Genomic DNA, 25395 nt, shown 5'->3' on the forward strand with positions numbered 1-25395 from the left:
CTGAGGTCAGAGATAATGGGGTTGGGGGGTGCAGCAGACTGTATAGGGTCACAAAGGCCATTGTTGGGTCTTCTGAGCAAACAGGAGCTTCTGGAGGGTCTGGGTTGAGAGGGCCATGATGCCAGTGTTCTAACTAGCTCCCTCTAGCAGCCGTGTGGAGAACAGACTGCCGGGGAGGTGAGAGCAGGGGGCCTGGGAGGGGCCTGTGTGCTGGTCCAGGCGTGGTGCCTTGGATGGAGATGGGAAGCAGTGGAGTCAATACACTTTCAAAGCAAAGACAACAGGACTTCCAGGTGGGCGAGCTGTGGGGTGTGAGAGAGAAAGGCAGCAAGGCCATGGCCTGGTACGCCAGAGGGCGCTGGGAGGATGGCGGGTGCCGGAGGGGGCTCTTAAAACTCTGAGACCTCCGAGCGGACCCCCAGCCTCTCTGAGCCTCGGTTCCTCACCTGTAAAATGGGAGGAGAGGCCTCCTGTAAAGACACACTTAGCTGGCGGGTGGCTGAGAGGATTCTTGACAGGACAGCTCTGAGCGGCTGAGGTGAGTGAGGTGTGCCGAGGGTGGGGTCAGGGCAGTGAGGCCAACTTGCCGTGAGAGGAGCTGGTGGCGGGGGTGGGGTGGGGGGGAAGCGGGGGCCTCTGAGAACCACCCCAGTCCGTCCCCAGCTCTGGGCCTCCTTCACCCGCGGCTCCAGCTCAGATCACCGTGTTGGAGCCGGAGTTGGAGCTGGGACTGCCTGGCCCTTGGGTGCAGCCCAGCAATGGCGCAGGACGGGTGCTGGCTTGGCCCCTCCGTGCCAGATGACTTGGTTCAGGGACCGCCACACCTCAGTTTTTACCTGTCAGATGGGTTGGTCTGCGAGCCTCCTCAGAACTGGAGGAGCACGCTGGGGGAGGGGCTGGCACTGCCCCCCTACCCCCCAGCCGTCCCTGCCCCGCTCCCAGCCCTAGGGGGACAACAGATACTTCACAGCACAGCCCTCACAGGGGGAGGCAGTTACAAAGAAGTAATACTTTTATTCCCATCAGGGATGCTGACGGGGCCCGACCCTTTACAAAGAAGACGGTTAGGAAGAAGGAAGGGGGCCAGGGTGTAGGGGTCACCGTTTTCTGATGCCCCAAGCCCTCCACCCACCCTGCCAGTCAGGCTTCCAGACCCGAGGCGGGCGAGGGCTGGCTCTGCAGGGCGGGCCACCCTTGAGGGCTCCCTAGGCAAAGCCATCTGCCAGCAGTGTCGAAGGTGAGTCCAGCAAAGCTCTTTCGGTGCGGAGAGCAAACGGAGAAGGCGCAACAGGTGGGTCTTCCCCTTGGTGACCAGTCCTGAGCTCTCAGCGTCCACCCAGCCTCAGGGGGGGCCTTGCTGGCTCCGCCTCTCCTCCAGCGCCCTGCACACCCACATGGACACCACAGTGGCATTTCCATCGTTGAACTGCACGATGAACGGGTGGCCCTGTGGGGAAGAGGAGGAAGCTGTGACAGGCATTCCCCGGACTTTGCATGTCGCCTGTTTACCGCCTTCCTCAACAGCCCAGTGAGGTGAGGGCAGCTTCAGTCCCATTTCATAGCCTTGATCACTGAGGCCCAAGGCAGAGCAGTCTGGAGCCTGTCTGGAGCACTCGCAACCCTCACATTCTACCTTCTCCTTGAACTCCAACCAGCCTGGGAGGTCCCCCAGGGTCTGAGCCTGTCCCAATTCCACACAGCCTGGCCGTTCCTCGCCCAGCGTCACTCCCAACAGCTGGCAGGCAAGGCCGGGCACCGAAGCCGCCAGCGTTCCAGTCCAGTTGCTGCCCAGAAACCGGAGAATCATCTCGCCAGGGGCTATGTCAAGCCCAGCTTTCTTTTGTTTCAAGCTCTCCTATGAACAAGCCGCAGTCTCCAAGTGGAGGGAAGGCACAGTGTCGGGTGCGGGGGCAGGAGGGATGCGCTGGCTCCTGCTGAGCAGCCGGGGCTGGGGAGTGGACTCAGCACAGCTGCCTCGGGCTCTAACTACTCAGCCACAGTCAGTCCCTTCCCTGCTGTCCGGGAGACAAGATCCCTCCTCATGATCTTAGGGCCTCTCCGGGAGTCCCAGGAATGGTCAGAAAAAAGCAGGGGCAGCCACGGGTGAAAGGAAGACTGCAAAGCCTTCTCCTCTCCCCCAAGCGCTTGTCTGTTAAGCAGTGCTCGCGTGGCAGTGTCCTCCCCTACCAAACTCTGCAGCTCGAGACTCAGGGAGCCACTGGGTGAGCAGAGAGAATGGGGGGCTCCCACTCCCCCCAGCTCCTTTCCTCCCTCTGGCTTCAGCTCTCCAGCTCCAGCTGCCCCGCTCCCTCTTGTTCTGAGCCCTTCTTAGGTGCCCTCCCCACCCCCCACCAGGCTGGGCTTTCCAGGCAGCTTTCCCTGTGAGCTCATCAGGAGGCACTGGGTCGGGGCTTGCCCGGATCCCATGTCTGTAGGAGCAGTCAAAGACCAGGCTGGGGGAGGGAAGGCGGCTGCTTGGTCAGCCCTGGGACCAAGGGACAGTAAGAAGAACATGCAGGCTTCCTCACCCTGGGCTGACACCATGTCCCTTACCCAGTTTTCCCAGTTTGGGCAGGAAAACCCGTCCGTGGAGCACCCCATGTGGGGCCAGCTCAGAGGCCCAGGGAACAGTGTCTAAGGTGCAGGCGGGGAGGGAGCTCGGCTTAGAGAGTGCCAAGGGCACCCCACCCAGGGCAGAGGCTCACCAAGACCACAGAGAAGCTGGGCCTGCAGCCCTGCCTGGCACCTCCTGGGAGCTGCCTGTGGCTCCCAACACACCTGCAGGGCCCCCCAAGGGAGCAGATGCCCCTGCAGACTGCAGCTGGGGAAGGGGGTGGAAGGTCAGGCTGGGTGGGCATCCCCCCAGGCTGCACAAACCTGAGCAGGGGCTGAGGCAGGAGAGCCCAGGGGGGACTCCCTCGTCACTCTCATATGTCCCCTTGCCCATATATATAATCCCACCTCATATGTGCCCTTGCCCATATATATAATCCCCCTTGCCCATATATATAGTCCCACCTCATATGTCCCCTTGCCCATATACATAATCCCACCTCATATGTGCCCTTGCCCATATATATAATCCCCCTTGCCCATATATATAGTCCCACCTCATATGTCTCCGTGGCCATATATATAATCCCACCTCATATGTGCCCTTGCCCATATATATAATCCCCCTTGCCCATATATATAATCCCACCTCATATGTCCCCCTGCCCATATATATAATCCCACCTCATATGTCCCCTTGCCCATATATATAATCCCACCTCATATGTCCCCTTGCCCACATATATAATCCCACCTCATATGTGCCCCTGCCCATATATATAATCCCCCTTGCCCATATATATAATCCCACCTCATATGTCCCCCTGCCCATATATATAATCCCACCTCATATGTCCCCTTGCCCATATATATAATCCCACCTCATATGTCCCCTTGCCCATATATATAATCCCACCTCATATGTCCCCTTGCCCATATATATAATCCCACCTCACGTATGCCTGCCTAAATCAGCGCCCAGATAGAAGGAATTCTTCCTGAAGTCAGCGAGCACGTCTCCTTTTCAGGAGGCTCGGAGGAGGCGACCTTGTGCCCTTCTGAAGAACAAAGGGGGACGCTGTGCTCAGGAGCCCATGGGCCCCTCCCCTGCAGCCCGGGGTGGCACAGTGTCACTTTCCCAGAATGCCGGGTGACTTTGGGGGCCATATGCTGCATCTCTGCGATCATCTGTTCAGGAGCAAGCAGAGCGGAACCGCAGGAGGGGAGAGGGGAGCGTTCTTCCAGTTACAGCAAGGCTGAGGGCTGCGCTGCAGGAAGCATTCCGCCCAGGTGTCCCGGGAGGGGGACCTAGGAGAGGGTGGGCACCCACCGCTTTGGTGGAGATTCTGCCCCCTTCCTCCCCTCCCCCACCCCCTGGCTGGGACGGGACTCCCATCTCCTGGGTACCCCTGGGGCTTTACACCACCCTGCACGGGTGACTGAGGCAAGCGGTTTTGTCTCCAGCTACTGCTGATGGGTTTGGGGGGATAAGAAGGGGAATCACAGAGGGAGGAAGAAAGGAGAGACACAGAGACGGAGAGGAGACCCCAGCCTCTCCAGGCAGCCTGGGCTGTGGCTTGGGAACTGGAGACTGCCTGGCCCACCACGTGACTGGACGCGCCGAGAAAGCCAGTACGTGGGGAGTGAGAGGATGGAGAGTCGGACAGAAGGAAACCGGAGCTGGGAAGGCACTGGGAACGCTAGAGATCATGACAGTCTGGGGGCCTTTCTGCCTACAGGGTCCGTGGGTACCTCAAGGTCAGGGGTGGAAGTGCTAAATCACACAGGTGGGCACGATAACCTCCACTGTGCAGATGAGGAAACAGGCCACAGGCTCACGGTTGACCTGCCTCAGCTCCCAGAGCTGTGACTGGATCACAGGTCTCTGAAACCCAAACCGACTGTCTGGGGCTCCTCCTGGGCTGAATTGGGGTAGGCAGACATCGAGAGTCAACTCCCCCTTGCCTGATTTCTGCCACGGGATTCAGGCCTGTCTGAGCAGAGGGGACTGAGACTGCAGGTCCTGACCCCTGGGAGAGGGGTGTCAGGGTGGTAGGTCACTCTTACTTGACTCCCCCTCCCATCAGCCCTGGGCGGGAAGCAGGGTAAGTATACCATAACCCATTTTACAGAAGAGGACACAGCCCTGGGGAGGGAACACGACTCGTTAAGTGCTAGGGCTTCTGGTCGCTCCTCTGGTACATTCTCAGGGCTGGAACCCAGCCCCTGTGACCCTCCTCCCTACCATGTAGCAGACGCCCCTCCACTCCCAGACATGCACAAAGCAGGTATTCCTCACGAGTTTAATGAACAAACAAAAGCTGATGGACAAAGGTGGGAAAAAGCATGAAGATCACTCGGCCACCCTGAGGGGCCTCAGTTCCTAGGTAGCTCCTGATAGGCTTGAGCAGGTGCCTGCAACCACCAGAAGCCTGGAGACGGGATGGAAACTGCACACTGGTTAATACCGAGTCCAGCACTCTGGACTGAGTGCTGTGTGCCAGGCCTTGCCAAGAGCTTAGTCCTGATTCTCCCACCAGATCCCCATGCTCGCTGCGGAGGTGCACATGGCCACCTGGCAGATGAGGAAACAGACACTCAGGGATCGGTGTGAAGTCACGGAAGTGAGGGCTGGGCTGGAAGCACCACCTGGGTCTCTGAACACCAAATACCATGCTCAGGACCGAATGCTCTCCGACACCAACAACAGCTGCCCTCACAGGCCCCTCCTGGGGTTTCTGTGTGGCCCCCTGCAGCTGCAGCCACACCCGCTTCAGTACCTGGGTAAATGCACACACCGCCCCCCTCTCCCAGGCAGAGTAACGCAGATGTGGACAAGCTCTCCAGATCCCTCAGGCTACCAGGATCAACGGGAGCATGGCGTGGCCCAGCCCCCTGCTGCCAGAACACCCACATGCCGCTTGTCAAGAGCATCTTCCACCCACGGTGACCGCTCCAGACACCCAGGCTTCTGCCGCCCACACGTGTGTGTGTGTGTGTGTGTGTGTGAGCGGTCACTCTGCAGGCTGGAGCCCCGGACAAGCTCACTGGCCTCCGTACCAGGCGGCGGGAGCCACTCTCATTTCCCGGATTCTCTCAGGGCCAACTGCAACCATTAAACCGGTGAGGGCTGAGGTAAAACGGACCACAAACTCCGCCACAGAAGATGGAGGCATAATGAAGGGGAGAGGATGGGACCGCGAGAGGTAGGGTGGATCCCAAGGTGGGGGCACAGCAGAGGGTGAGCGACGGGTCAACGACAAGCAAAGCCAGCGGGTCGCCGGGTGCAGACCTCCCACCACCAGGCAGATGGTGCTCTGGCAGTAACTTGCAAAGAGGAACCAGAGCACAAGCCGTGTCCAGCACACCCTCCTCCACCTGGGCACTAGCGTCCAGGGCTTCGCTCGAGTTTGGGCCTTGACTTTTGTAATGACGTCCTAAGTTTTTGCCCACTTGTGTCATCGTGATGAGACGCTTTCCTGATGACTAATAGCATGACCCTCCCCCTATGAACAGCACTCCATGCTTCTGCCAGAGGGGACAGGGAGAGGAGGGGTCTGGGTGCCCACCGCACGGGCACGAGGTAGATGTTTCGAACGTGCTGCGGTGAAGGGCGGCCTGAGGCTGACATGTCTGGACTCCCAGGCCAGTGCTCATTCAACTGACACTTTGCTCTCTGACATCAGTTGGGCTTCGAATTTCTTCCCAAATAGGAATTTACCCCACTGGGGTCTCCACACTTTCTTCTCTTGCATAACTTCCTAGAGAACTCTGTGCATGTGAATCACGTAATGACTTGCTGGTGCGGCTGCCGCTCTGCCGCAGTGCTGGCAGGCAGCAGGTCCTCCATTAGCCATGGGACTGTGGCAGGTAGAGAATCTGCCTGCAATGTGGGAGGCCTGGGTTCCATCTCTGGGTCAGGAAGATCCCCTGGAGAAGGGAATGGCAACCCACTCCAGCATTCTTGCCTGGGGACTCCCATGGACAGAGGAGCCTGGCGGGTTACAGTTCATGGGGCCGCAAGAGTCAGCCACGACTGAAGGGACTAACGTCCTGTGGTGGGAAACAGTGACCTGCCTGTCCTCTCTGCCCACATCTCGTCACCGAGCCCCTGCTGGGGGCCAGGCCTCGGTTGCCTAAAATGGCCCTGAAACCACCCAGCACGCTGTTTACAGACAAAGGAGACCGAGATGCCAATAGACGTGAGCTGAGCTAAGGTCACAGAGCTAGAAAGTGGCAGAGCTAAAGGCTGAACCCAGGACGGTGTTCCACCACGAGGACACCACACTCCTCTGCTCACTGAGGTTGGGCACAGTGAGTTTTAAATTCCTACTCTTTTAAAGAATATATGGTACAAAATTATTTTTTATTATTATGTATCTTATTAACCCCTTGAATAAGTTACCAAAGGAGGTACTGTGTTCCCTCCACCCCCTATAACAACCCAGGCTTTATGTGTAGGAATGGGATAATAAATTCTGTGCCTGTTCTCTTTTTTTTTTTTTGCCTGTTCATTTTTATGGTATATTATTTTTAATTGGGGCTTCCCTGATAGCTCAGTAAAGAATCCTCCTGCAATGCAGGAGACCCTGGTTTGATTTCTGGGTCGGGAAGCTCCGCTGGAGAAGGGACAGGCTACTCAATCCAGTATTCTTGGGCTTCCCTTGTGGCTCAGCTGGTAAAGAATCCACCTGCAATGCCAGAGACCTGGGTTTGATCCCTGGGTTGGGAAGATCCCCTGGAGAAGGGAAAGGTACCTACTCCGATATTCTGGCCTGGAGAATTCCGTGGACTTAACCAGTAGTTTTTAACTGACAAACTAAAAAGAGGGTGGCAAAAAAGACAAACAGTGTCCTCCCTGATTGAAGTTGTATCAGGCACTTCTCACCAAGTAATTTATTTATTACTCAGCAAGTCTGAGTATTACATTAAGCCCGTTCTATAGACGGGTAAGCTAAGGCACAGAAAGACTAAGGACTCTGTCCAGGACCAGGGCGCTTGAATGTGGCCCTGTCTCTGGAGCCCGTGTCCTCAGCCATCACACTGTCCTTCCTCATCAGCACCAGGGCTGGGCGATGGTGGCACCCACTCTGCAGGACAACCAGCCCTCAGAGCAGGCACTGGGGTCTATGTGACAACCCCAGCCTACCCAGTTCTCTGTTCCTTCTCTTTGGGTCTAGATTCTAGGGAAGCAGGAAAATGAAGACCTGGGATCTGGAAGAAATTTTCCAGAGCTACAGAGATCACACCCTAGAGATAAAGTGAAAAGTGAAAGTGAAAGTACTCAGTCATGTCTGACTCTTTGTGATCTCACAGACTATACAGTCCATGGCATTCTCCAGGCCAGAATACTGGAGTGGGTAGCCTTTCCCTTCTCGAGGGGATCATCCTAACCCAGGGGGATCAAACCCAGGTCTCCCTCATTGCAGGCAGATTCTTTACCAGCTGAGCTACAAGGGAAGCCCAAGAACACTGGAGTGGGTAGCCTATCCCTTCCCCAGCGGATCTTCCCGACCCAGGAATCGAACCGGGGTCTCCTGCATTGCAGGCGGATTCTTCACCAACTGAGCTATCAGGGAAGTGCCCCCCCCCCCCCCCCCCCCCCAGAGATAAAGGCGGCGATAATAAACAGGATGCCTGGCAGCAGACTGCATCCCACACCTAAGATCTACTCTGTCAGGTCTTTATTCGTCTCCTCTCGAGGGGCGCCATCTCTTCTGGAACAAGTGCACACACTTGTTCTGCTGTGTGTTATCAACATTACAGCCCACCTTATCCTAGCACGAGACTGGAAGCCTCGAGAACATGCGGTGCTGATCACTGAGGAATCTCCAGGAGAAGTTAGCTGGGTTGACGGGTACGTTACACTGCCTCCCAGGAGCCTGGTGCTAGGTTGGGAAGTGCAGCAGGTTGGGTGGGCAGGCCCAGGGAGAAGGCTCCACAAGCTGAGGCTGCTCTGGACTCCCCGGGCCATGGGGCTTTTCTCTCTCTGGAGGAGCCCCAGGCCACCAGGCACATCCTGGCCCAAGGATGCTGCATGGGGCAGAACGCCAAAAATCCATGAGTCAGTTCAAGCAAGTAAACCACCCCCTCTCCTCCCACCAAAAGCCAGCCCAGTCCAGGTACACTCCAGTTAAGTCCAAAATAAAAAGAGTCCAACATGAACCACAGGACCAGTCCAGTCATTAGGCAGGCCCTCTAAGAGGTGATCTGAGAGGCCAGAGGGGCGCTATGGTCAATGCACTGCCCATCACTTCACCTTTCTGCACTGGGCTTGCCGGCCTTATGTGAAGGCTCTCTGCGTGTTCCTTCAGGATCCAGCCCTCGTGGCAGGGGTAACACTTCAGTCCCTTCAAGTATGGAGAAGTGGTGGGAGGGGATGGGACCTCAGAGACCAGCAGGGCCATAGGCGGTGAGCTGTGTTGGGGTTTCCACAGTTTGATTCAAATCATTAAGATATTTTAAGCTATATTTGTTTTTAAAAAACTAATTAAAAATAACATATACACTCAACTATCTTCAACTCTTAAATGCTACCTGGAATACTGGCAGTGTGTTACCCAACACTGTGATGGTAACCGATCTTCTATAGCTCTTCAGACAGGTGGTCTTGTTAGATCTTGTTAGATCGGTGCATATTACTGACTGCTAAGATATGCGCTGATGCCTAGGAAGGCCGGGGTGGTGCACTGGGCACCTAAAAGAACTCAGGGCTGTGATGCTCACTTACTGGAGCCAGGGCCTACAGAGCACATCAGCCCAGGGGCCAGGGGCACGATGCCCAGCCGGGGTGTGGGCCAAGCCTTCCAGTGGTGTCAGCCCCTATAGGCCTGTAGACTTGCTGCAAGCAATTCATATGAATGGCAGCTAGCTACTGTCAGCAACTAAAGTCTAAAACTTTTCTGCTATTCCTTTTTCAAGCTTCTACATGGGTTTAAAGGATGTCTAAGCAGAGAGGACAGTCGGGGAGAGTCTGGATTTCCTTGATACGAGGCTCCTGAGACAGTGTCAGAGATAAGTGGGATGCTGATGCTGATACTAGACTGCAACCATCACCTATGACCCAAGCTCTCAGAGTTTTGTGTCCTTCAAGAGAGGTCTCATGCCTTTATAAGGAGGTGCCTTTAATGAATACTAACACACTCATGCTAAAAAAAAAAAAAAAAAAGCTACCTTCCCCCTATATTAATAATGAGATCCTGCATTAATTTTACACAATAAAAAGCACTGCACTGCTAAAGATTCAAAACTACCAATCTAATCCCTCCTTATCCTGGAGACAACTGCAGGTTAGAGAAGTTAAACAATTTTTGGAAAAATGCAATGTCTGCTAAACTGCTGACAAGGGCAGGGCAGTGGGCAAGCCTATACAATATTAATTTTTTTTATGTGGACCATTTTTAAAGTCATTACTGAATTTGTTACAATACTGCTTCTGTTTCATGTTCTGGTGTTTGGGCCATGAGGCATGCAGGATCTTAGCTCCCTGACCAGGGACTGAACCTGCACCCCTGCACTGGGAGGTGATGTCTTAACCACTGGAACCCCGGGGAAGTCCCTAATATTAATTACTGTACATGAGATAATAAGTCACGCTCATCCTGAGGGTCCGCTTCCTTCCAGGGTGGGTGTGCCTGGGCTAATCAACAGGGGGTGTCTGGGAGGAAGGTGGCCAGGACTGAGGCTGCAGTAGTGGGTGGGGGAGGCTCCCCAGGACTGACTCAGCAGGAGAAGCTGAGGCACCACCAGAGCAACTCTTGCATCTGCCCCCATGTTGGGTAAGGCAAGGGGCCCTGGCCTGAGAGTCAGTGGGCCTCCTCTCGCCAGCGCAGGAGTCATGGAGGCTTGGGAAGGGCCATGATGGCCTCACTTATAGAAGAGAAAATACTCCAGGGCACCTCCATCCCCTTGCCTTCATCATCCCACATGGACGGACTTGTGTTGTCATTACACTTCTCTGCCCTGTCCCCAGGGAGGAGGAGGAAGAGTCAGGCTGGCAGGAAGTATGCAGCAGGCCCAGCCCAGGGGGGCTCTCCTGCCCACAGTGGGGCCGGGTTCTGGCCTGCCCTCTTCTGGTGAGCTCCCAGGCAGGCTCTGGACTGCCGTTCACCTCTGATGGGGCTCCGTGGGAAATTCCCAGCAAGGCCCTGCACACCAGCACAGCCTTTGACTCAGACTGCATACAAGGAGAGTATTCCTGAGTCTTATTTCTCAGCTGGGTTTGAACACGGGGAGGCTGCTGGTTGGCCTTGTCACCCTACCGAATATCTCTGCTCCCTCTGCCGCCGGGCTGGGGTAGGAAACTGCCTGTCTGCAGACAGGGCTTCCCAGACACACACGAAGTAGCGTGATGGGAGGCTGTGAGGCTTCCGTGTAGATACACCTGGGGGAGCGGCAGTGCGATGAAGGTGTGAGCCCTGTGTCAGCTCGTGTGGAATCTCACTGTCTGCCTAGCCTGGCTTACCTGGGCCAATGCCCTGCTGCAGAGCTCCCAGAGGCAAGGCGTTGGTCCTGAGACTGCTTTCTCAGCCTCTGATTCCTAAAGCTGGGGTGCGGGTTCCCTTCTAGCCTTTAATTTTCTTTGAAATGAAGAAATGGTCCTCAGCTGTGACATGCCATTTCAATCACCCTTCCTAAGGTTATTCTTCACAAATACCACGGAAATAGATGTTTCTTCCCAAATATTCAATTATTAGCAACAAACTGCTTACCTCTAGCCACCCTAGACTGTACATGAGGCACCTAAGGGGGTCAAGGTGAGATCTGCTTTCACCTGAGCAGATCTATGTGTTCCTACACAGAGTAATTGGCCAGGAAATGGCCCATCGAGAGGGCAAGGTGTTTCCAGAGGCTCTGCCAGTCATTCTAGGGCCTATGCTGACAGGGCAGCCCTGGGACCAGAGCAGTGTGGTACAGGAGAGGGCACAAGCAAATTGCAGTGGGCCGCTGTGAAGGGAGAGGTGGGGGGTGCCAGCACCCAGGAGTTTATGTTGGAGGAAGTGGATCCATGTGGGTGGCAGAAGGGTGCCCCCTGCCCATCTAGAGGGGCTGTGATGGCTGCCCTGTAGAGAACTCAGACAAGATGGGTGGGCGGGAAGAGCAGGGAGCACGCTGGCTATTCCAGTCAGTCTCGGGCTGAGCAGACACCCAGAGAAGTCAGGACCTGAGGATGCCAGAGGGAAAGTGGGGTTCTTGCTCCAATAATGCTGAGGCCTCCTATCTGAGAGGCTGAGTCTGCAGCAGGTCTAAGCAGTGAACAGGGGGGCCAATTACAGGCATCTGGATGTTCAGGGTTTGTCTTTTGGTGTGATGGGCTGTGTGGTGGTGGTTTACAGACACAACGCTCAGAAGGATGGTTCCCTCCTGTCCTCTTTTGTTCTTACCTTTGATGTTTAAACTCTGAGACCTTGGCTCTCAGTGTGTGTGTGTGCATATGTGGGTGTGTGTGTGTGCATATGTGGGTATGTGAGCGTGCAGAGGGGAGGGAAGAGACAGTAAGTTCCATCACAATTTCTGGCACAGACTGGGGCACTCAGTAAGCTTGTTGAACAAAACAGAACGGGCTGATTCTGACAGTGAGAGAATGAAAGAGATGGGGAGAGACTGAGCCTAAAAGTCCTCCCTCTACAAACTCCCAGGCAAGGAACATTTTACCAAAACCGTAACAGATGAATTTGTAGGAAAGGAAATCTGCAAGTGCCAAAAACGAAGAGGAAACGGAAAACCTCTTCAGTAAGGGTGCGAGTCTCGACTCTTGTGGCCCTAAGGGAAGCTATCGGTTCAAGGAATGCAGTACCTGGAAAGTGTGAAATGCTAAGTGGAAACAGGAGACAAGGTCCAGCTGGGGAGCTGGCCTGGGACCCTGAGCGAAGCTGGGACTGCAGAAAGGGTAAGCCAGAAAGTCTGCCCATCAGCAAAGGGGATGCTATGTAAGGTGACTCTGAGCCTTGTGCACTTTGGGGTCCTATGTACCGCTGCTCTGGTCTGAGAACACAAGGCTGATTAACCTAACATAACATTGATACTGATCCAGCAATACTCTGGAGTATCTCTCAGGAGCAAATGAAAAAACATTCTGAGGCAGTACTTGTGGAATGCAATCATTTCCACAGCAATAAGCCCCATTCAGTATGAGCTTACAATAAAAATTCCAAAACACGTGAGGAAACAATTACCCATGGACAAGAGTGAGCAGACACAACACACAGGAAGATTAGAACCAAGGTGATAGAAAAATAATTGGAAAGAAAATGCAAAACAATGTACAGTTGAAAGGACTAAAGACATAAAAGAAGTTGCAACACTAAGAACAAGATATAATGAAAAAGAGGAGAGATTTGAAAAAGAATCAAATATAACTTATAGAAATAACACATTTCTATGTGGAAAAAAAAAAGAGAAACTCTCCATAGATGAGCCAGACAGCAGGCTGAATATAGCTGAGGAGAGACTTAGCAAGCTGGAAGAATGGTCTGAGAAAATTATCCAAAGCACTACTCAGTACTGAGAGATAAAAAAAAAAAAATTTTTTTAATGTGAAAGAGAAAGACCCTGAGGAAAGAATGAGAAGAGACAAGACACAGTGGCAGACGGGAAATATTCAAAGAGACAACATCTGACAATTTCGAGAACTGATGAAAGATATGAATTTTCAGATTCAAAAATCAAAATGATCTCCAGGTAGAATAACTATAAAGAAATCCATACCTAGACAAATTGTAGGGAAACTGGAGAATACCAGGAACAGAGATTTTAAAAGCTCCCAGAGAGAAAGACCATGGCAACTGGGCAGCCAGCAGATTCTCACCAGCTAGTGGGGAAACCTGGAGAAGGAAAAGGCAGTGGAGTCTCCACTCCAGTGGAGAATTTTTGGAGAACTGCCTGGAGAATTCTGTGGACAGAGGAGCCTGGTGGGCTGCTGTCCATGGGGTCGCACAAGAGTCAGACATGACTAAAGCGACTTAGCAGTAGCAGCAGCATAAAGAAGCCAGATGACAACAGACTATCTTCAAGGCTCTGGGGAAACTGTCAATCTAAATTCTCAAATCCAATTGAACTAACAATCAAGAGTTAGGGCAGAACTTCCCTGGAAGTCCAGTGGTTAGAATTTTGAGCTTTCACTGCTGAGGACTGGGTTTAATCCCTGGTTCAGGAACTAAGATCCTACAAGCTGTGAAGTGCAGCCCCCACCCTCCCCCCCATAGGCAAAGTGAAGACGATCCTAGAATAAATGACAGAACTCTTAATATACTTCCAAAAGGAAAAGAAACTTCAGGAGGAGGAAGTAGGGTGCAACAGGAATAGGAACACATAACTGGTAAACACATGGATAAATATCAACAGGTATTGATTATGCAAAATGAGAACAAGAGTAATGACTAACTGTGAAGACCTAAAAACAAGATGCCAATGAAATCCTGGACATGAAAGAAGAAGGGACTGATCAGAAATTCTTAAGGTCCTTATATTCGGTGGAGAGAAGTTGTGGTTGAGGCTGCTAGCTGCCTGTCAATATCCATTCCCCCTTCTTCCTTAGTGATATGAATCCTGATTTTAATAAGGAACAGAGTTGATGTCTGGCAGAAACCAACAAAATTCTATAAAGCAATTATCCTTCAATTAAAAAATAAATAAATTAAAAAAAAAACACAATGGGAAAGCACACACAAACACACACATACACACACACAAAGGAACAGTGTCGTCCAGCAAAGCAACTGCATGCCCAGCCTCCCTTGCAGCTAGTTGTTGGCCAACGCCATGTAAGCCTGTAAACTGTGTGCTGATCCGCAGATCTGTCCTTAAACAGAGGAGTGTTTTGACCACTCTTCCTCATTCCTGTTGGCTAGAGCTCAAATGCCCCTTGACTAGAAAGGAACTGCCAGCTAATCTGGGATATATCCTGCCTGTCTTTATATGTGTGGGGAGTGTCCTGCTGTCATATTTAAGCTGTTGCTTATTTTAATCACGTGCAGTTAAAGCCAACTCTACCTAATACAAAGGTTAAGAGACTGAACCTAAAGCTGAGTATTGTCAGGAAGCGGGTATATTTAGTGATTGACCTTAGGCTTTGCGAAATTAAGTTAGGACTTGGGGATAACCATCACAAGCCTAGAAATAGAATACAGTATCTAAACCAATTGGAAGACTAAAAAGAGAAAAAAAATCAATCTAATAGAGTAAAGAAAGGAGAAAAAAGAAGTCAGAAAAGCATTGTAGAGAAAAAAGTACAAAACAGAAGAGTAGAAAAAAATTCAGGTGTATCAATAAGCAATAAATATAAATGGTTAAACTAATGAATTAAAAGAGAGTCAGATAAAATTAAAGACATCAAAAGCAAAATGCAGAGATTCATTTAAAACAAGAACACAGAAATAATGAAAACAAAGGGGCAGGAAAACATAGGGCAGACAAATACTAACCAAAGAAATATCGCATAGGTATATCAATATCAGACAAAAATAAAATTTAAAACAAAATATATTAGAGGTAAAGAGAGTCACTACATAAAGATAAAAAAGAAACCTTTTAAAATGAAGATATAGCATTTTGACATAGGCACCTAACATCACCACTTTAAAGAAAATAGTGGCAAAATCGCAAGGAAATGCAAAACCACACTAATAGTGGGAGACTTTAACACAGCTCTCTCAGTAACTGATAGATAAAGTTGCTAGAAAATTAGTAAGGACACAAAATATTTAAGTAATGAAATTAACAAATTTGACCTAAAGGATGTAAAAAGGACACTTCATTCAACAATTAGAGAATCACATTCCTTTTAAGCAAAGAGAGTATACTGAAAAAAACCCACAGAGTAGTAATGGCATTTCAACAAATAACAAAGGTGTTTGTTATTTTGGTTGATATTATATCAACCATGCCCTCTGGCCATGGTGCACAAAAAGAAGACAACAATCACAAGATAACACAACACCACTGAGTATATGCAAACAAGAACACTTCTAAATGATTCATGGGTCAAAAAAGAAATCCCAATTGAAACTGAAGATTACTTAGAAATGAATGACAATGAAAACACTATATATAAATATTTGTGGAATGTGGGTAAAGTAATACTTAAAAGGTAATGTATAGCTTTACATGGATATATTAAGGGAAAAAAGATTGGAAATTTATGAGTTAAGTCAATAAATTATAAATGGAACAAAAAGTAAACCCAAAGAAAACATAAAACAGCAAATAATAAAGAACGCAAAAGAATTAGACATTAAAGAGATGATCAAATCAATAAAATACTGGTTCTTTAAAAAGATGAGTAAAATAGACTAACCTCTGACAAAACTGGTAAAGACAGAACTGAAGCAAAGATCACTGGGGATGAAAAAGTGGTACATGCCCATAAATGTAGGGAAAAATTTAAACTAGTAAGGGCGTACCGTATGAATGATATGAGACCAACATAGCTGAACATGTAGCAACATGACTCACCAGGAGGGGAGGAGAGAGGGGAGAGGGAGAGGGAGAGGAGGTGTGTGTGGGTGATATTGGGGGCAGTCGGGAGGGTGGTGATGCTGGTGACCTGGAGGTGTCAACGAGTATTGACAAATAATCACCCTGGTAGGGGAGTCACAGGTTTTGAGCCCTGATATCACACTTTAAACTTTTTAAATGATTCTTACCTATTGCTTCATCTGACTTCAAGAAGCATCCAATTAAGTAAAGGTGCTACCAAAATCCATCTCAGTAGCCGCTTTTCTAGTTTCTCAGTAAGGAAAAACAACCATTCACACAAAGACTGAACCTAAAGTGGAGATTTTCTGAAGTTATCAAATCAACAAATAAACCTTAAGGAAAAACTGCTAACGACACCAGATGTTGAACTTTGGGGTAGATAACTATAACTGAAGGGCCATCTTTTTTTTTCTTTTAAGGTTTCCAGCTATGACACCCCAGTTATCTGAGCTTCATTTAATTCAGTAGACAGGGTTGCTGCTGAGGTGAGTGTGGGGGAACCAGGGGGCTGCCTGGGGCAGCCCTTTTGGAAAATCTGAAATAAAAGCTTAACAAAGGGCAAAGTTACCAGGCCTAGCCTATAAAATACAGGATCAAAAATTACTAGTTACTCCAGAGTTTCTGCTATCGTCAACCATTTTCTGAAACTGCCCCCTCCTTTTTTTCTTTTCTAAAGAAAATCCACGAAAAGGAAACAAGCCATTTGAAAATTCTGATCATTTTGTGTCCTGGCAGCAAATAAAAATCATCAATAGAACTCGCTTTTAGCCTTGAGCAATACTTTCTAAAACAAAAAACAAAGAACCTGTGGTACTTAACTATTCTGTTATTGATTTACTGTGGTTTGCAAGGTAATGTTGAAGAAAATTAAATGTGCGGAAGGCTGAAATGCGTTTTCTGAGGTGGTGAGCAGGGTAGCCTGTGTTTTCTGAGGCCGTGTCGCTGGTCATGCGCAGAGTGAAGGACTAAGGGAGCGCACTTCATCTGATTACAAATAAGCTGCAGAAGCTCGTTGCTGCAGAGCTTTATGAAATCGAAGTCTGTTTTCACTGTTGAGAAGGACAAAGTTATTTAGTTGCAAGCTTGCTTCTGCTAGTTATGTGCCAGTGTACAGGGAGACTTCAATTAAATCCAATATGGATGTACTGGGTGGCTTCTGTGTGTCTGACTCTAAATCTGGTTTTTAAAGTCTAAGGACTCCCCTTTTGCACATTCATGGCTTATTAGGTCCCTAGGGCTTCCCTTGTGGCTCAGCTGGTAAAGAATCCGCCTGCAATGTGGGAGACATGGGTTTGGTCCCTGGGTTGGGAAGATCCCCTAGAGAAGGGAAAGGCTACCCACTCCAGTATTCTGGCCTGAAGAATTCCATGGGCTGTATAGTCCATGGGGTTGCAAAAGAGTCGGACACAACTGAACGACTTTCCCTTTCATTTCACTTTCAAAAAACAAACAAACAAAAAAAAAACTTCTACAAATAATAATTCAAAACAATTTTGCGCTAATTACTGATTCAAGAGCAAAGTGGTCATATTGTTTCAAACTTCAGCATTCACATGCAATCTTACAGAGCAGTGTATTTCCTGTTTAGCGAAATGGCCTGTTTTCAAATCTAGAGGCACTTTACATACCTACAGGGCATAAATTTGACTCCCTTACTTAAGACTAAGAATCTGAAAGTTGCATTAAAACTTGAACACTTTACTTTCAGTTAGCCCCTCAAGCCTTTATTTAGTCCATTTTCTTGTAGTTTAGACTACTAATGCTAACACACTTAGTATCTTGTTTCTCAATCTAAAGCACAAAATAAACAGACAAATAGAAGAGGAAGAGCAGAGGGCTGTTAGAAAGGGAACAAGGGCAGGAGTACCAAGTGACATCTATTAGCAACACTACACAACAAAAACCAAGGAACCAACTTGGGACCAGCCAGTGCAAAGACAATGGCCCTCCACGTGTTAGTATCAGGACACACTGCTGCTGCTGCTGCTAAGTCGCTTCAGTCGTGTCCAACTCTGTGCGACCCCACAGACGGCAGCCCACCAGGCTCCTCTGTCCACGGGGTTTTCCAGGCGAGAGTACTGGAGTGGGGTGCCATTGCCTTCTCCTGTCAGGAGACACTAGGACAGCAGAATACAGCAAATGACTGTTTATGAAGATGGTCTAAGAACATTTTCTAAAAGGCCAAACCCTGATACACATAATCCGTTTAAGAGGATAGTGAAGTGTATAATAACTTTAAAACCTCTTGCCTGTAATCTTTTTGAAAACGTTTGCTTTTATAAGGAGTAAGTTTCAGTTATCTGAATAATTCAGATAACTTTATTTGGAGGTGCTCATTTATGGAAAGTGGTGACTAGGGGACTTGCTGCCCTTTGCATTTTGGAAGGTCAGTATTAAACAGGGAAAAGCTCACACTCTGGCTGCCTTTCAGTAGCACCGTGTGATGTCACCAGGCAGACAAGCCTTCAGAACCTCTGAACTCAGTAAAGACATATGGGGCCACTTAGGGCCCAAGTTTATCTTGGCTTCCTTTGGAGCGAGTTTGATTACTTCTAAGATTTATGGTCAAAGCGGAAGGGGAAGAAAAATACCTCACAGAGCAGATTTATAACCTCATCTTGTTTTTATAATAACATTAGGGATGACATCCTATGACAGAATCTTGGAATGACTGCAGGGCAACTTGGAAACTCAGTGGGAAGTTTTATATTTTTGGGGTTTGGAGCATTTTGTACTTCCAGAGGTCAGGGAGGAAAGGACCAGAGAAATGAGCCAGGGAGACGGTCAGAGAGTGAGTGTCAGCTGGTCTAATTTTCTGTGTCAACTCTGAAAATTAGATAAACAATGACAAACCAGGCTTTTTAAATGAACTTGTCACTTCTGGTTTTCTTGATACAAGGTAACATTTTTCAAGTCCTGGTAGTCCTAAAGACAGATTTAACCCCTGAGAGGTTTCTGTAAGTATTCTAAAGCACCCACATCTAAACCAAAGGTTGAGTCCAACCCTATCACCCTTAAAAGAAAAACTAATTATCCTTGAAAGTTAAATACTCTTCTTCTAACAATTAAGGGGATTATGCCTAGAGCCAAAGGTCCAGCCTTCTACAGGACAGCCTTAGCAACTTGATTTGTTTTTCTTTTGGTCATCTTCCGGGCTCTCCAGGCCAGCTCCAACCTTCAACATGGTCCTTTGATCTTTCAACCAGTGTTCTAAGCAGGGACTGGTTCCTCGCACCAACTCAGGGGAGCACAGACTGTTCTGGGTCCCCATCTCCTATGTCATGAAGACGTGGTTCAGGAGAACCGCTCTAGCCTACAATTTGGCTGTGACAAGCTCCCTGGTGGGGAGAGGAAAGATCAGTGAATCTTTAACAGCTGCCCTGAGTGGCTTTGCTCTAAGGATATTTATTCAGTTGGAACATGTTGATTTGGAGAAAAAAATAAGGATAAATATAATTAGCAGCATCTGAGTAGAGTTTTTCATTCCACAAAGTGCTTTCAACCTCATCATCTAATTCAAATGTCACAGTAATGCCATGAAGTCTCAAGATGGCATTAGTGTCATTATCTACTTGTGGATTTGAAAACTAGGTTCATAGAAGTTAAGTGATCTGGCTAAGGCAGGGTTGGGATCTGAACTGGACATCAGCTCCAAAGCCTGTGCTTTTTGTTAGGTTTGTTGGTATGTTATGTTTTGTTACATTATAATATATGATAACAGCAATATAACAGCCAATAGGCAGATACCTATTCCATGGCAGATACTAGTTAGGTGTTTTCATTTACAGTATTTCCTATGATCCCCAGTCACCTGTCAGAAGAGATGTGGGCCTACTTTACAGCAAAGATACTGATGCTCCCAGGTGGTAAGCCCTGCGCTTCAGGCTGAAGTCTCAACACTGGCTGGCACCCAGGTTCTTGGACTTCACATACCACTCTTTCCCCACACTCTACAGCTTGCAGCAACAACCCCCGAGCCCCCCGCCCCCCGACCTCCTGCATTCCGTACAAAGCACATGTGCCATGATCTGCCCTGGATCAAAGTACAGAACAGGTCTTTTAAGGTTCTCTGACCCCAGCCTTTGCCTCATCCCTGAATTCCACTGTCTTTTTCCTTTCTGATGTAGTAGAGTCTCCTTTTCTAAAGTGTCCCAAGCTTCAAAACTACCCCTGCCACCAGCTTACTGTTGAGGAGAAAACTATCTGATTACACCAACTCACAGGATGGTATGAATAACTAATGAGAGCATTGGGACTATATGCATTTGAAAAGAGGACACCTGCCCCAGTCCAGCTGCATCTCTGATCTCTCAGGTGATAAGAGTTCTGGGGGGGTGAGGGGCTCTGTCTGTGTGGGCAGGTAATTCCCCTGTGGTTTCCAGGGGCCTGTGAATTTCACTCTCCATCATGCAGCTTTCCCCCCTCGCTCTGGGAACTCTGTGCTCCGGACAACCAGGAGAACATCACCAACTGCACAGGAAGGCCATGGTCTGCCCTGGACATCAGGAAGACTGTGTGTAGGAAATGCCCAGCACAGAGGCTATGCTGGAAACAACTCTATAGTCGTGACTATCAGTGGCCTGGACTTGTTTTTTCTAAGGACATTTTTGCAATACCTAACACGTGTTTGGTGCTAAGTCTGGAAGACCGAGACCGGCTCTCCTGACAGCTGCACACGGTGTGGGTGGACAGGCAGAGGAAAATGAGGGGTCTGGCTCTCCATGTAGGAAGGACTCTCCTCACTCACTGAGCTGCCCCTCTCCTGAGCCTCAGGCCTAAAGACCCAACTTGCTCCCTCATTTAAAACGGGGATGAGCTGACTTCCCTGAGTTCAGAATTGCGTGTAACTAAAACACAAAACAGAAAAAAAGGAAACCCAACTGTTGCACTCGTGCACAGCTTATAGACAAGACGGCAGTGCCCTCAGACAGCATTTCAAATACAGTTTATTAGTGTGTGATATGAAAAGGGTATTTTTATTGCATGATATAATGCAATGGGACCTTGGGCGCTCTGTGGAAAGACCTCACACTCAGAAGTGTAATGAACCCGTAGTCCCCAAAACATTATACTGTACATTAACCTATCATTAATGGCACGTTAGGGCTAGGGGCATTGCACGCTTGCTGGTCAGGGCTCCATCAGGACAGTGTGGAGAAAACCACATAGTCTTCCCAGGCTTAAAGCAAATAGAGAAAATAAATATTCCTGATGTCTACAGGCAGCTTTAACGGAAGTTCAATCCCAGCTCTGCCTGGCAATTTCCAAGACTGCTTTTTTAAGAGAGGAAGACGCACAACTGAACAAAAGAAGGAAACGAGCCTTCTGCAGTTCACCTGCAGCTATATACCCCACAACCCCAATGCAGGCTCGACAAGGTCACAGGCAGAGGGCGCCTCTGGTAGCAGTGCAGAAGCTGCCCGCAGGACACTCAGGCTGGAACCTCAGTCTCCAGAGGCAGAAGGGATCTTGAAGACTGTGCACCTACCTCCCTCACTCTCTAGATGGGGAAATCAAAGCTCAAAAAGATAAAGGAAGAGACAACCTATCCAAAAGAAAAATGCGCACAGTATGTGAAAAAAATAGTGATGGCCAATAAACATGAAAAAAAAACTTCATGCTTAATAAAAAGAATGCAAATGAAAACAATTGGATACCATTTATCACTGATCAGATAGGTGACGATCAACGTCTAATACTTTAGTAGCAAAAGAGGTGAGTGCTCAGTCGTGTCCAACTCTTTGGGATCCCATGGACTGTAGCCTGCCAGGTTCCTCTGTCCATGGAATTCTCGAGGCAAGAGTATTGGAGTAGCCATTCCCTTCTCCAGGGGATCTTCCTGACCCAGGACTGGGACCCACATCTTCTGCATCGCAGGTGGATTCTTTACTGCTGGGCCACCTGGGAAGCTCCGAAAGAGGTGAGGGGGAACTGCAATTCTCATATCCATTTTGTAAAGGCGTATGTATATGTATATAGAAAGATGGTCACCAGCTTAATAGCAAAGGTCTGGAAATCACCAAAATGTTTTATGGCAGGGTCCTGGTTAAATAAATATGAAACATCTATATAATGGGACACCATGCAGCATTAAATAGAATGAGACAGACTTTCATGTGATGTGGAAAGATCTCAGACCTCAAAGATATAAGCAAAAAAGTAAGGTACAGAAAATAAAATTAACAATTCTTGAAGGACACACAAGTTACTATTAACATTTCTTAATTCTGGAGAGTGGGGCTGAGGGTATATTTTGTATCCTTCTGTATTCCTTGAATTTTTAAGCATAATTTTAACACTAGTTTTAGAAAGTCAATGATGAGAGTAGGAGCAAACATTTTGGGGGAACATTTCCTAACTTCTACGCTAAGTGATTCATGCACTTTATCTTGTCTGGATTTTCACACACACAAAAGCAGTGATTTGGTCACTATTATCCCTTTCTATAAGGGCTTCCCTGGTGGCTCAGATAGTTAAGAATCTGCCTGCAATGAAGGAGACCTGGGTTTCCTCCCTTGTTTGGGAAGATCCCCTGGAGAAGGGAATGGCAACCTACTCCAGTATTCTTGCCTAGAGATTTCCATGGACAGAGGAGCCTGGCGGGCTACAACAGTCCTTGGGGTCACAAAGGGTCAGACATGACTGAGCAACTAACACACTCACATCCCTTTCTGAAATATGGGAACTGAAATTTCGAGGGGTAAAGTAATTTGTTCAAGGTGACCTTATTGTCCATCTACTTTCAATAATGAAACAGTATTTGTAAAATAGAGAAAAATCTCTCCAGATTCTGATGCAGCCCATGACCACCTTCCTGGGGAAAGCTGGGAAAGCTTGCCTTATCCTAGCTGTGGTCAGGGAGGAAGGCAAGACAAAAGACTACTGACTTTGAGGTAGAATTGAATTTCTGGAGGTATCTAGTCTCCACACCACAAAAGGAGATGAGCCGAGGGACCCCAGACTACCCACACTGTTCAAGTAAACAATGCTTGGCAACCAGGGCTTGAACACATGAAGGGAAGCATTTCCCCAATGAAACATGAAACGACTTCAAAGGAAACCCAGCAGGCACTTCATGAATGAAGAGGCAGCTGTCTGAGACCAGCAGAATCACAAGTGAGAGTCGGGGCCAGGAAGGACAGGGCAACCCCGCGCCTTAGGACTATCTGTGCGGAATCTCGACACTGCTTCAGGAAGCTTGCTCTGTTTTCTCATTCCTCCATTCTTCCCAATAAAAGAGTATTGTTATTTTTGGATTACAGACTTTGCAGCAACATTTTAAAATGCTAGATTTTATTTGTCCTAGGGTCTGCCAATACACGCTGTAATTAAAATGTTGATTAGTAAACAGTTTAAATATATGACAGACAATGCAGTTAAAGCCTACAGTTAGGTCAATATGTGATTTAGATTTGCCATTTAAAAAATCTCATTTAAATTTTGCATACATTAATCACTACCATACTTCAAGGTTCTGATATCCACCTGACTACAATATTAAAATAAAACTTGCTGCCCCAGGGAAATCCTACTTATTCTTAATTGTTTCGAGGCTTTGATGGGCTTTTAATCTAAGATTAATTTATGCAATTTTAAATAACTCTTCTTATGATTAATAAGCTTGAAAATTAAAAGGAGTCTAAAGCAATTATAATGAGCATTTGGTCATAACCTCATTAGAAGAAGGAGTGAAGGATACAGCTCTGGAATTCTTACAAGACTACAATTTAAGGTTACTTTTGGAGAAGTCAAACGTAGTTCCTGAAATTGCAAAGGCAGGTTAGCAAAGGTCAGTGTTAAAATGACGGCTAGCTAGATTAGCATACTAATGATTTTCCCTGATAGTGACAGAAAGGACACTGAAAAGAAGATGCAGAAAGAGAGACAAATGACATGCTGCCGAGAAGCTACAGGCTCTCAACTGGGTTTCCTGTTATTCTGGCTGGAGAACTTCATGGAATTTCAGAAAGAGTCAGGGGATTAGAACATCCCTATTTATAAATCAATTTCAGCAAGAGAGTCTGGTCCACATGGAGCAAGCAGAGATCAGTCCTCTGTAGCCTGTTTGCCTGTTGTGATGGGGTCACTGCCTCGCTGTGGATAGCAAGATCAAACCAGTCAATCCTAAAGGAAACCAACCCTGAATACTCATTGGAAGGACTGATACTGAAGCTCCAATACTCTGACCACTTGATGTGAAGAGCCAACTCACTGGAAAAGACCCTGATGCTGGGAAAGATTGAGGGTAGGAGGAGAAAGGGACAACAGAGGATGAGACGGTTGGATGGCATCACTGATTCAATGGACACGAACTTGGGCAAACCCTGGGAGACAGTGAGGGACAGGGAGGCCTGGTGTGCCGCAGTCCACGGGGTCATAAAGAGTTGGACATGACTTGGCGACTGAACAACAACACCACTGCCTTGCCGAAGAACCAACAGTGGCTTCCTGCAGCTGCAACTCCTCACTGGCGTGCAAAGCCCTTCGGAGCTGGCTCTCTGCTGAGCCACCCCTTCCTTTAAAAAAGGAAGTGTTTTTTTTATGCGACCCATTTTTAAAGCCTTTATTGAATTTGTTATAATATTGTTGCTGTTTGGGGTTATTTTTTGGCTGTGAGGCATATGTGATCTTAGCTCCCCGACTAGGGATCCTGCATGCTCTGCATTGGAAGGTAACGTCTTAACTGCTGGACTGCCAGGGAAGTCCAGAATCACCACTTTTTAATGTCTATTTTCAGACAAATACTGCAGGTCTGGCTGGAGCTGGGACGCGTCCCCTGACCACCCTCACCATGCACCACGCACATCAGCAGCCCACAGCCCACCCTGCGTTTTCTGTGTGTCTCCTCTGGGTGTGTCCAGTCTGCTCCGTGAAGATCTGGATGTTTCTTACATTTCTTTTGAGCCCATCACGGCACCTCACAGACAGCCCATTCTTGTTATTTAACTGTTTCATAATAATCCCTCCAACAAGATGCTCACAATACTGATACTCGAGGACTGATACAAAAGTTAAGGCTTTATAATGACTGGGGCAGAACAACTCACAGAGATCTGTCTATCCCTAAGAAACTACCAATTCATTAGACACTACTACAAATGTCTAACTTATATTTATTTGTTCTAGATGGCATTAAGCTCCAATAAACGTATTTGTCTTTCAAGAAGCTACTGATCAGACATGCCCAGGAACATTAGATGAGACAAATCATGACCCAAAGAGGCTAAAGGATTCAGTGTCCCTACATATTTAGCACTTAACAGTTTACACACTTTCACAAACTATTTTAACAGGGAAAATACCCACCCTTCAAGATTGGTATTACTACTGTCATTTATAGATGAAGAAGCTGAGGCTCAGTTAAGC

General features: G+C 48.3%; 2 protein-coding genes across 2 annotated transcripts in view; both read right to left on the reverse strand.

Moving 5' to 3' along the window:
• The window catches only part of SKOR1 (SKI family transcriptional corepressor 1), an 88028-nt gene that overhangs the window by 25836 nt on the left and 36797 nt on the right, over nt 1-25395 (reverse strand). The window lies entirely within an intron of this gene.
• Nucleotides 995-25395, reverse strand: part of MAP2K5 (mitogen-activated protein kinase kinase 5) — a 261312-nt gene continuing 236911 nt past the window's right edge. Inside the window, exon 22 of the mRNA XM_061157999.1 lies at nt 995-1447. Coding sequence (XP_061013982.1) covers nt 1343-1447 — 105 coding nt within the window. The 3' untranslated portion in view covers nt 995-1342. The remainder of the gene's footprint in view (nt 1448-25395) is intronic.

This window comes from Dama dama, chromosome 12 (assembly GCF_033118175.1).
Source record: "Dama dama isolate Ldn47 chromosome 12, ASM3311817v1, whole genome shotgun sequence".
Lineage (NCBI taxonomy): Eukaryota > Metazoa > Chordata > Mammalia > Artiodactyla > Cervidae > Dama > Dama dama.